At 42.0% G+C, this 12,647-nt stretch overlaps 1 protein-coding gene across 5 annotated transcripts in view; it reads right to left on the bottom strand.

The window, feature by feature from the left end:
• DNAH5 (dynein axonemal heavy chain 5) overlaps nucleotides 1-4,446 on the bottom strand; it is a 132,874-nt gene extending 128,428 nt beyond the window's left edge. For all 5 annotated transcript variants that reach the window (XR_002435124.1, XR_002435125.1, XR_002435126.1 and 2 more), the window contains exon 1: nucleotides 4,288-4,446. Coding sequence is in view for 2 of the 5 variants with exons in the window: in XM_021386852.1 (XP_021242527.1) it covers nucleotides 4,288-4,431 (144 nt within the window). In the remaining 3 variants the exon portion in view is untranslated. The remainder of the gene's footprint in view (nucleotides 1-4,287) is intronic.

Raw genomic sequence — 12,647 nt, 5'->3', positions numbered from 1 at the left:
CATCACTTAAAAGCACACATTTTTGTCTGGTTATCAGTAGCAACCAGACAAGACCACTTGATTCTGGCCAGGCAACTCAGACTTAGTTGTCAGCACTAGAAGCTCAGACAAGTGCACACAGAAGTTAAAGAATTTAAAATGGAATTTTTATGTCCCTTTCGTATGCAATACCAACATCTTGATGTTGTTAATTACTTGTGCTGAATTCAGGCTTTTCCAAGGCACACGCTCAGCAGTACTTCTGCACTGCAATCAAAGGTTGTTCAGACGCAGCTGAATTAAATTGCTCTGAATTTTTTTTTTTCAACTCCACTCACAGTTGCACTGAGTTCATGAAAGTAACTCCTGTGACCTATGGGTCACAACACAATTGTATCTTATTCTGGAGATCTGGATGCTAGCTAAGCAGTTAGCAGATGCTGACTCACATTAGGCAGACCGTATAACAATCACAGAATCATAGTATAGAATCATAAAATTGTTTGAGTTGGAATGGATCTTTAAGATCATCTAGTTCCAACCTCCTGCTATAGGCAGGGACACCTGCCACTAAACCAAGTTCTCAAAGCCCCATCCAGCCTGGCCTTGAATGCCTACAGGGAGAGGGCATCCACAACCTCACCGGGCAACCTGTTCCAGTGTCTCACTACCCTCACAGTAAAGAATTTCTTCCTAATATCTAATCTAAATCAACCATCTTCCAGTTTAAAGCCATTTCCCCTCGTCTTGTTGCTACATGCCCTTCTAAAAAGTCCCTCCCCAGCTTCCTCGTAGGCCCCCTTCAGGTACTGGAAGGCCACTATAAGGTCCCCCTGTGGCCTTCTCTTCTCCACGCTGAAGAGCCCCAACTCTCCCAGCCTGTCCCCGTAGGAGAGGTGCTCCAGCCCTCTGATTATCTTAGTGGCCCTCCTCTGGACCCACTCCAACAGCTCGATGTGCTTCTTGTGTTGGGGACCCCAGAACCGGATGTAGTACTCCAGGTGGGGTCACACAAGAGCAGAGGGGCAGAATCACCTCCCTCCACCTGCTGGTCACGTTTCTCTTGATGCAACCCAGGATACGATTGTCCTTCTGGTCTGCAAGCAAACATTGCCAGCTCATGTTGAGTCTTTCATTAGCCGACACCCCCAAATCCTTCTCCTCAGGGCTGCTCTCAAGCCATTCTCTGCCCAACCTGTATCTATGCTTGAGATTGCCCTGACCAAAGTGCAGGACCTTGCACTTGGCCTTGTTATTCTTCATGAGGTTGGCATGGACCCGCCTCCCAAGCCTGTGCACGTCCCTCTGGATGGCATCCCTTCCCTCTAGTGTGTCAACTGCACCACTCAGCCTAGTGTCATCTGCAACCTTGCCGAGGGTGCACTCAATCCATCTGCCCATGTCACCTACAAAGATGTTAAATAGCACCAGTCCTAGCACCAATCCACTTGAACACTGAGTCATAGATCACAACTCTCTGTGTGCAACCATCCAGCTAATTCCTTATCTAGCAAGTGGTCCACCCATCAAATCTATTTTTCTTTAATTTGGCAACCAGGATGTCGTGCAGGACAGTGTCAAATGCTTTGCACAAGTCCAGGTAACAGCTTTTGCATGCTCTTGCATGCTTTGATATTCAGCAATTGCATCCAATGGTTTACCTCCCACCAATGAGCAAGTAGATACTTTGAAATCAAAGTCATCCAATCACTGCTGGAAACATACACACACATACACACAGAGATAAGCCAAAAAAATAAAAAAAAAAATTAAAAAATCAATAAAATTATTTATTTTCATTGCGTATTTAAAGATAGGATCTTTCCATCCATTTTTTTCTTTCCACTTTCCATAGCTGAAACCACCTCCCCTTGTGTCTTTGCATATTTCCTCAGACAGACACATATCATGCAGCTTTCTCCCCTGTTCAATTTGATGCACGTTGCTGAATATGGGATTATTTTTAGGAGTGACCTGCTACGTTATACATGCTGCAACATGCGTGCCTGAATCCAGTAACCTACAAAGATGAACTCACTCTCTCTTCAATGTTTTATTTCTGGACAGAAACACTAACAAAGCTTAAGGTTCGTTTACTATCATGACAACCCCAAAATTATGGCATATAGAATTAGGCTGATGTTTTCATCTTTTTTAAGAGGAAAGTATTTTTTTTCTTTCAAAAAAGTTACCGACAAACACTTATCACCATCTTAGATATTTACCCATATTTCTTCTCCTTATTTTCACTTTGTTTCATTTTATTTCATCAAGTCCTTCTTCCCTGTATATCTTATTTTACATCTGGTATTTAGCAATTCTTAGTGTCCTAATTTTGTTTTCCTGGGAAAGTGGTGATATTGGAGTTACATATTCCCAATTTTCATTTAACGCGTACAGGAATCATTCTGTGGAAGCAATGGGAAAAGCCTATATGGAAAGAAAGATCCTCAACACCCAAAAATTTAGACTAGATATGAAAAGATTAATAATAACTTTGTCAGTCCATCTAATAAAACTCCCATTAAGGGAGGTCATCCTGCACAAAACAGTAACTCTGTTGTTTTCTGGTCTTCAGTGGTCAAACTGCATTGCTCAAGCGTGGAAGGAGCCCTCCTGAATTATACATTTCTACAACCTGTTCACCAACAAGCATATGATGCTAAAATGTAGTATCTTGTGGTAACTGAGAAGTTACATCACCAAGTCACATTCTTAAGAAGAAAAAAAAGAGAGAAAGAGAGAGAGGGAGAAAAGATGACAGGTGCTTGCTAATATAGAGCTAATTCTGAAGATGCACAAAAGTCTCCAGCCCATGAAGGTATTAAATGTTAAATATAATCAGACGGTACACTCAAGTAAAAACATACAAACAAAAAAAGACTATATAATCCCATAGCTAGATATCCATGAAAGCAAAAAGAAAATGAGGCAGTTGGATTTTCAACTGAATAATGCTATGCTCAAAATGTAATGTTTTAATAGCTTATCTTGTGATATTTTCAGTTGTACAGAAACATTAGCCAATTGGTGTTTGGATGCATCCTGGAATTACTGTAAAAATTAAATGAGGTGTATTTGTATTACTATAATACTATTGGAATCTAAGGGAATCCAAACATCCCTCAACACTATGAACTACATGCACGGCCAGGAAAAGGTGATCAGGTTTATCTTCATCAATAATGAAAGACTGCAAGCTTTCTTGCTTTTATATGGATTTAGGACCTAATCAAAACAAAAGGTTAAAAAAAAATGGGTATGTTCAACATTAACTCTTGAAAAAAAAAGCTTTGTACAAGTAATCATTTATTTTGGCTCTAACCATAGTACAGCTGAAAGTAACAGCTGCAGTTGTGAGTACACAGAATCATGGAATCACAGAACGGTTTGAGCTGGAAAGGACCTCAAAGCCCACCCAGCCCAATCCCCTACCATAAGCAGGGCTGCCACCCATCAAGTCAGGCTGCCCAGGGCCCCATCCAACCTGGCCTTGAACGCCTCCAGGGATGGGGCACCCACTGCTTCTCTGGGCAGCCTGTGCTAAGGCCTCACCGCTCTCTGAGTAAAGAAATTCTTGCTACTGTCTAACCTAAATCCCTCCTCTTTTAGCTTAAAGGCACTCCCCCTTGTCCTATCACTATCAAACTGTGCCAGACCCCTTCCTGCTTATAAGCTCCCTTCAAGTACTGGAAGGCATCAGTGAGGTCTTCCCAAAGCCTTCTCTTCTCCAAGCAACTCCCTCAAGCTTTCTCCATAGCAGAGGCACTCCACATATATTCTTTTTTTCCAGCAGCCCTCTCAAGCATCCCCTTCCTTTCTGTGAGAGCTACGGCTTAGGTCTTCCCACGCCTGAAGTCTCCTCACCAGCTATTGCCAACAGCTGCCCCAAAGAAATGCAGTTCAGTGTTTGGTTTGTAACAACAGCTTGTGAATTTTATTATAGACAGAAACAGCTTCTCAGAGAGATGGCTCGAGGAAAGTCACCTCCTCTGACCTTCTTTTATTAAACTACAGCTATCTCGGGAAACACAAGCAGGTATCTAGTAGCTGCTAAGCTGCACGGAACGAGCACAGAGGAAGAGAGCATACGCGATACGCGCAGTCCTAGCGGGACGCCAACTTCGTTTTCCACTTCAGACGCTGCCAGGTCCGCCCCACCAGCACGACCTCCTCTACACGCTGCGCCCCGGGGCCGCCCACGGCTCGCGTTTGTTTCCCCCGTGGTCTTCGCCCCTCCACCGCCGCCGGCCCCGCCAGCCCCATCACCCGGCGTGGTCCGTCCCGCGGCGCTCCCCCGCCCCGCACCTGCACCTCCAGCGGCGCCGCGGCCGAGCCGGGAGCCTCGTGGCGGTGGCCCGACCCCGCGGGGGTCTGCGCCCCGGGAAGCCGCCCGGCCGAGGGGGAGGCGGCCGTGCCTAGCCGCCGCCGCCGCTGCCCCGCCGCCGCCATCGCCCGCTGCTGTTGCTATGGCGAGGGGCCCTGCCGCCTCCGCCCCCTGCCGACCCCAGTGGGCCGCAGCTCCGCGGTGGGCGGCCTTGAGGCTGCCATCTCTGCGTGCCGGCCGCGCCTTCCGGCCTGTGCCGCTGTGGCAGTAGAGCCGTCACAGCAGGGCCAGGTGTTCAGGAGCCCCGCAGTGCCTGCGCTGGGGAGTTCTCTGAGGAGAGAGAGGCCTGATTTACTCGCAGTAATAAATCCTACTAAAAGCCTATGTCAGGTGCTGCCTTAGCACCCAAGACGTAGCAAAAGAATCCTCGTCTTTTAACGTCTCATCTTCACTGACTACCAAAAATGTTTGTTTCTGCAGCCCTCACAGCTGCCATTACTGGGGCTGAGGAAAGGAAGGAGAACTGGGGAGCTAACAGTTTCAAACACTACTCCTCTAACCGCACAACAAAACAGCAACAAAATTTAGCATGCTTGGATGGTACAGGTGAACATAACAGCTTTCTCCTAACTGGGTAACATGGTGAGGGCTGCCCTCCTAAATGACTGCAGGATCTCTTGTTATCAGGTTTCTCTCCCAGAACCTGCCAGTGAAAATAAAGATCTCTGACACCCGGTTACACAGAGCAATCTATTAGTCGCTTATCTATAAACCAAATGTGTTTATAAACAAAGGGGTGTCCAAGGAGGTCTCCGTCCCCTCAACCTCTTGACAGGAGGAAGAAGTCAGGATGATACACTACAGGAAATACACAACAGTACAGAAAGCTATCTAAGATTAAATATACATGAACAGCAGACTAGACATGTGCAACCTGACACTGAGGCATTAGAAGATTTTGCTCACCTGGAATCCATTTCCTCACAACAACTGAAAACTAAGAGGAGCAGACAATAGATTCAGGAGTAGCAAAAACTGAAGTTCTTTTAGAAGTTGATAAGAAACCCAGTGCCCAGGTCTGAGGCTGATATTTCACCATCTCTCCTGCTCCTTTTGATGCAATTGAGGAGTCAGGAGCCTCCTGCTCATTTTTCAGTGGAAATGTGCATACACAGGGCTGCAGCAGACCTGCAGAAACTCAGCGTCTTGGCTCAGCCATTCCTAAACAAACTCTAACAGGAATTTCCAGCTTGCTCTTAGAAATTTCAGGCAGGTAGGGACTACACAAACCACCAGGAGAGCATGAACCAGTTCTCATTTTGTCCATTTCATTAGTTTGCTACTGATATCAATTATTACTTCAGAGTAGACATTTCATCATATTTTCTTCAGTGACTAGACAGGAAAAAACACCTTCCTAATCATAATTTTTAGTGTGTTTGTTGTGAGATAGCCCTGAGAGAACAGCTAAGCCCCACGCAGCTGTCCTCTCGCTTCCCTCCCATGGAAAATGTTATTTTTTCCCTCCATTCTTTTCTCCTGAAAAGAAGCTGATTGATTTCACTGAGGGCTAATGATTTCAGCATTTCTTTGGAATTCTTCTGGAATTCCTAGATTCTCTTCTTTATGATTTTCCAGTTTGCCAGTCCTGTTGCTGAAACATGACATGTGAAGAATGTCCTTAGAAGCCACAGAGAAGAAAGAACAGCTTCCTGCTAATGGTTCAAATATAACATTTTAAATCACTGGCAGACAGTATCTACTCTTTTTACTTTGGATTGTTTCCATATTCTTTCTGACAGCCAGAGGATTTCACATACAATTTTCTGACACGCTTTTGGAGATCCATACTTTTTCTATTCTATCCTTACAGATTTGACTTTTTCTTTCTGCAATACTTTAGATTACTTTACAAAGTTTCAGAACTTTTCTTTCATGCTCTGCATCTTTAATGAAAACTATTTTGAGTTTCATTCCCTTCCTCTGATGCACATCTGGATCAGCTCTCCCAGCTTGATACTGTATGTGAATACAAATTCTCAGTTCCCTTCTGAACAATGTCCTAGAAAGTCAGGCTCCTGTAAGACCCTGTACAATATCCTCCCAGAGTTTCTTGGAAAATAATTTATAGCTTGTCTTTTAACATGTTCTTTTTAACAGCTGCTGACTTCCATCATAGTAATACTATCTAGATTGTACCTGTCTCATTTCTTAAAAGTATGTTATATATTTATAATGACAGTTGTGTTGGAAAATTTGCTATAAATCAGTTTTCAGTAGGTGAATACATGCGTGTCAAGCAGCTGAACTGTCAAGGGAGATAACTGGCTTGATTTGACCTGGATTCTTTTTGAAAAATTCATGTGGTATATTTTCCTTCCCTGTCTTGTCCCTTGAACTATTAGAAAATTATAGCATAATAATTTGTTCTAGTAACATTGAGAACTCTTCTTCTGTTATTCCTAAATAAATTTACTGTGCCTGACATTTTTTTAAGTCCCTGAGATTCTACCTTTCATTACAAATAGTTCTCAAAAATAAATAAATAAATAAAATAATACCTGATCTTGTTGTGGAGATTGTTCTCAGTCAAAGGTGTATTTCATTTCCTGGTCTGTTTTGTTTCTTTGTTTCCTTCAATGTGTGTGTGTGATTTTTTTGTGAGACAGGGTTTTTTTTTGTTTTGTTTTTTGGTTTTTTTTTTTTTTTGGGGGGGGGGGTTGTTCTTTTGTAATAGCTCTAAATGATGTAAATTATTTATATTTCACAATATTTCTTGAATGTGTTGCTTTTCTCTTCTGGCTGTATTCCTACGTACATCTTTTTATTGCAGACTTGTCATACATAGTGATTTATAAAGACCAAAGAAAAAAGCACTAAATATTGTGGTGCTCCCCAAGCCACTCACTATATCCCCACTATATGTCGTTTGCTATATCTTTTGCTCATTCTGCATCACTCCTTTTTGATCTTCTCTTTTCTTGGTTTGCTTATTATAAACATCTCTATATTTTGCACTTGTCCTTTGCACTAAGATTTTCTCCATAATTATTTGTAACTCTTGGGACAAATACATCTTATCATAGTCTCCTCACTGAGATTCTAGCATCAGTAAGGGTACTGAAGGTTCCACTTTAACACAGAATCACATAAGAGCTGAAGCTGGAGGGAATCTCTGGAGTCTGTCTATTCCAAACCCCTGCGCAAAGCAGGTCAACAAGATCAGATTGCCCAGGATCATGTCCAGCTGAGATTTTAATATCTCTATCGGTGGAGACTTAAAATATCTTAGCAACTTGTTCCACTGCTTTGCCACCCTCATTGTATTTTTGTTTTCCTGCATTTTAGCAGAATTTTCTGTATTTCAATTTGTGCCCATTGCTTCTGGTCCTGTTCCTGGGCACCGCCAAGAAGAGCCTGGTCATGTCGTCTTTGTACTCTCCCTTCATGTGTTTGTACACCTTGATAGGATCCCTCTGAACCTTCTCTTCACCAGGCTGAGCAGTCCCAACTTTCTCAGCCTCTCCTCGTATGACAGGTGCTCCAGTCCATTAACCATCTTTGTGGCCATTGCTTCACTTATTCCACTATGTTCCTGTGTCTCTTGCACTAGGGAGCCAAGAAACGGATACAGTACTCCAGATGTAGCTTCACTATGTATGAGTCAAATGGAAGGATCCCATCCCTTGACTTGCTGGCAATGTTCTTCCTAATGCAGACTGTGATGCAGTTGGTATTCTTTACTGCAAGAGCACACTTCCAGCTTATAGTCCACCAGGAATAACAGGTCCTTATCTTCAAAGTTGCTTTCCCGCTGGTCAGTTCCAGGATTGGGCATGGCATTATTTCTCCCCAGGTGCAGAATTTGGCATATCCTTCTGTTGAACTTTAGGAAATTCCTGTTGGGCCCTATGTCCAGCCTGTTGAGGTCCCTCTGAAGGATGGCACAGCCACCTTGTGTATCATCCCTTCCAGATTTGTATCATCTACGCATTCACTGAGGGCCCCATCATTCAGTTCATTAATGAAAAGGTTAAACAATATTTGAACAGCATTGACTCCTGGGGTACTCTGCTTTTGATAGTTTTTCACCTGGATTTTGTACTGTTGCCATCTAAGCTTGGCAACTCTGCCATTTTCCTGTCCATCTCAATTTGAGTTTATCTAGCCCATACTTTATCAAGCTGTCTGTGAAGGTCTTACAGGAGACAGTCCCATAACTAAAGTGTCAGAGTAGAATCAAGATAAACAGCAACCACTGCTGTCCTCTCATCCGGTGAACTATTCATGTCATTGTAAATCGATGCCAGGCTGTTTTTATGAGCATAATGTTGGTGCTTAAGAAAATAGAAATCTGTTTTACTGGGACAATTATTAGCACACATTTCTATAACTGAAGATTATTGTACATGCTTTGCAGATATTACCTACAGAAAAGCTTTAAGCATAGAAATATTTTCTGTTCCAAATTCAATTCCTAGGAAAAACAACGTTCCAGACGTTGCTTTACTAATTCTGAGTTGAATGAAAGGATTGTTCAGACGTCATACTCTTGCTCACATGTCTAAGCAAATTCAGGACAGCCTCTGACATATTTAAATCTGTCAAGCTTTTAAGATACTCAAGACTTTCAAATCTTATCCTATCTTCCATTACCCTTTTACTTGAATTCAGCAAAGTAAAAAAAGAACTGACCAGTTTGGTTGCTTCTATCTGAAGCCCTGAAAAAATGGATTAAATCAGACTAATCGTAGTTTTCATGTTTTTATATAAACTGACCACTAGAGGGAGAGATAGTCCCATACACTCGAATACATCTAATCCTAGCTGGAAGAGGCTCTAAATCCGAGTCAGCTTTCTGTCACCATGACCACAAGTCCAAAATCTACTTTTTCCTTTACATTACAAGTGTTCATCTACAATGGCTACTTTTCTGTCCGTGTGCTGTGACCATGAAAAAAATTCTAATGATATCTTAACGATAATGGTGATGCTACCCGCTTCTCCACCTATACCTATGTCATCCAGATTAGACTGGTTCTACACCAGTTGCTAGACCACAGTATTCAAGGTTAAGCAGTCTTGTATTGTATCCCAAAGCAATCAAAAGTAATGGTTTTCTGTAGAAGAGGAAAATTGTAATTATCCATATCTCTGGTGTTAATAAACGTAATCAAACAGAATATAACTATGATAAAATCTTCACCTCACACATCCATGGTCACATTTGACTATGTGATGAATTACTTTATATTTTATTATAATTTATTAGGCGAATTTATAAGACTGATATGAAACTGTACCTTGTTACAGTTCCTGAAAGGCAATCTGTCGAACAAAATGAAGGAAGATGCACTCTAGCAGAGTCCTGTGAATCCGCATGCCATTCTGGGCATTCCAGGAGTTCCCTAGTCTCATTTGTTTCTCCATCAATCAAGGCAGGGGAATGGCAGGCCTGCAGAGACTTCATGTCCACCACAATTATGATCATAATCTTAGGAAAGAAAACAAACAACATTTTGCCCTTTGGCATCCAACGAGTGACCAGGAGGAACAACAAGCTTAATTTTTTATTATTTATTCATGATTTTTTGACTGGACAATGAAAACATCTGGAACTTCTGCCTGAAGATAGACCTGTAATGTACACATCTCTTGGACATACCATCAGATAGCAAAAATTAGATTAGATGCATTTAACAGAGGAGGAAAAATAAATATAGATGGACATAACAATTACATAAATACAGGAGATCTAAGCAGTAAACATAATGAGAAATTGTAATTGTGGTTCGAAAGGTCAAGAAGTGACAACTAGAAATTGTCACTGGTGTTGTAGTCAGTCTCAGAAGCAGACCAGACTTGTTTTGTTTGGGCTTATAGAGAGATGAATAACTCATGAACATACCTTAAGAACAGAATGAGAAATTACCCCATTGTTGAAGTTGTAAACCTGACATGTGGTAGAAGCACATTGATAACAACACTGAGTAGCAGCTGTGCTGTGGAGTGCTCTCCTGTCCCTCCTTATGGGTTCTCTAAAAAGAAGAGCCCAACAGCCAGGGCGAGGAGATATGGCAGAGCAATGAGAGCAGCAGAGCAGTGCTTATAGAACTGACCCAAAAGTATTCATGTTGAGAAAGATGAGAGGAAGCTCTAAATTAATACGTGCTGTTCCTGAGGGGTCGAGAACATTTTCATTAGGAAAACTATCTGGTAGCAGAAATGGTTGTTGTCACAGTAGCTGTAATTGATATGATGGGAGGATATGAGTCTGTATGTGATTGCTTTCCAGCTGCTAAAGTAAGCTTCTAAGAAAACCTTTGATATATTACATTTAAACAAAGGAGAAAATATATAAATGTCTGCATGGCTGTGGCCATACAAACAAATCCCATTCCTAACATTCAGCCCTTCACTGCCAAGGAAAATCATACTAGGGAAGAAACAAAGAGAAGAGGACAAAGTACTGGTTAGAGTGAAAGTCAAGAAACTCAAAGAAGGTTGCAATTTAACTGGAGATAATTCATGTAAAATCAAAGAAGGGAGCTTATCTTTGACAAATCAGACTGTTTTTGAAAATCAAAACTGAATGACTCTGATCCTAATTTTTCTGGTCTTTTAGAGAATTTTTCCCATGCAACCTCCTTAAAGGGCTTGTCACAGCCTCATTACAAAGTAGATAGTAATTATATTGCAAGGGTCAGTAAGCACAGAAAAAAAGAGTTAGCTTGGATAGCAAAGGCAGAGAGCAATAGTGTAAAATAAGAATTTGAGCAGGAGAAGTATGAAGAGCTGTGTGCCACAGAGAGCAGTAATGACTGGGAGGGACTTCATTCCTCACATACACATCTTCGGCCAGGGTGAGGGAATATGGACATAAGGGAGTGAAATCTGCTCATGACACATATCTGGGCAGAGATTCAACGCAAGGGAAAAGAGTAATAAGCATCAGAATGTCTTGGACAGACCTGGAGCAACAGGATATGAGTTACTTCTGTACTTTAACCGGGAGAAATGGTGACACTGAAAACTGGAAGAGTAAAAATGTTGTAGCACTGACTCTAAACTGTGCTTCTTGCAGACTTTTTACTGACCAAATACAGTGAGGCAGAATAGCTGCTGGTGCTGAGGTTGGAAATTCTCAGGAGTTTAGTGCTGGGCACAAGTCCAGACATGCAATCAACTTCAGAAGTTTTTTTAAACTTTTTTAAAAATATTTTGTATATAATCCTGATTTTTGTTTTTGTTTTTGATAATCAAAGTCAGGCCAAAAGAGAACATCATATAGGAGTCCAAGCAAGCTCTCTTTGGATGCTTTGCAATAATCATTATTTTCATTCTATCTGTTTTAAGTAGATGAGGCTATACAAAAACTAGGCAAGAAGTTAAACAGAAAACTAAATGTTAAGGATGCTACCTCCATGCTGAAGAGTCTATAGCTTCGATTGTTTAAAACTACTTGCAATTTCATTGTGCTTTTTAACAGGAGTATGTAGAACATGTGCCACAAAGTTCATTGTTGTGTCGCAGAGGCCTCTATGTTCATATTTTTAGATCTTCCAAATATTTGTTTACACATTTCCTGTGGAGAACATACCTTCTGTAACACTGCTTCTGCATCAGCCCACTCCCGATTTATTTTAGTATCCCCCAGCTGATGGGGGACAGATGGGTGCAGGTTGCGAGCAGAGGAATGCTGCCCTGCCTCTGCTGGCAGTGAAAGGCATGCAGTCCGCCTCCCCTGAAAGGCTCTTGGGAAAGGGGCCAAATTGGCTCTCTTGGTCACTAAAAGTTAAGGACCAACAGAAAAGTAAAGGAAAGGCTGATAGTCTTGGACAGGGTGGTGCAAGTCACTGAGAAGCTGCTTCTGAAGATTCCTGTCCCAGAGAGATTGCTTAAGGTAGAGGGAACAGAGACACTTCAGTACAATTATGCAATACTAATTTGAAAATTGGTGTATAATAATTTGTTCTGTCTGTAAACTTTTCCTACTAGTCCTATCTCCACCTTTGACTATGGAACTTAAATTCAATTCTTGCCTTCGCAGACTGAGAAATACATTTTGGATGAACACATTTTCAATTAACACTTTGTAAAATTAATGGAGTCTAATCCTCAGTCTAATGTCTGCACTATTTTCTGTGTGCAACACGAGCTTGTTTGGACTGTGATCCCTTCTCTTTTCTGACTGTGATGGTAGAAAATCCCTCCCTGCTAAGATATGTTTGCCTGTGTCTCCTGATTCAGGTGTCCTGCCCAGCCTCCCAGGAGGTCAGAGCAGCTGCAGGAGAGCTTCTGCAGCCAAGCTGTACTGTCCACATCCAGCACACACAATTGG

This window comes from Numida meleagris, chromosome 2, assembly GCF_002078875.1.
Source record: "Numida meleagris isolate 19003 breed g44 Domestic line chromosome 2, NumMel1.0, whole genome shotgun sequence".
NCBI classification, from domain to species: Eukaryota; Metazoa; Chordata; class Aves; order Galliformes; family Numididae; genus Numida; species Numida meleagris.
This window is presented reverse-complemented; position numbering and strand designations above follow the sequence as displayed.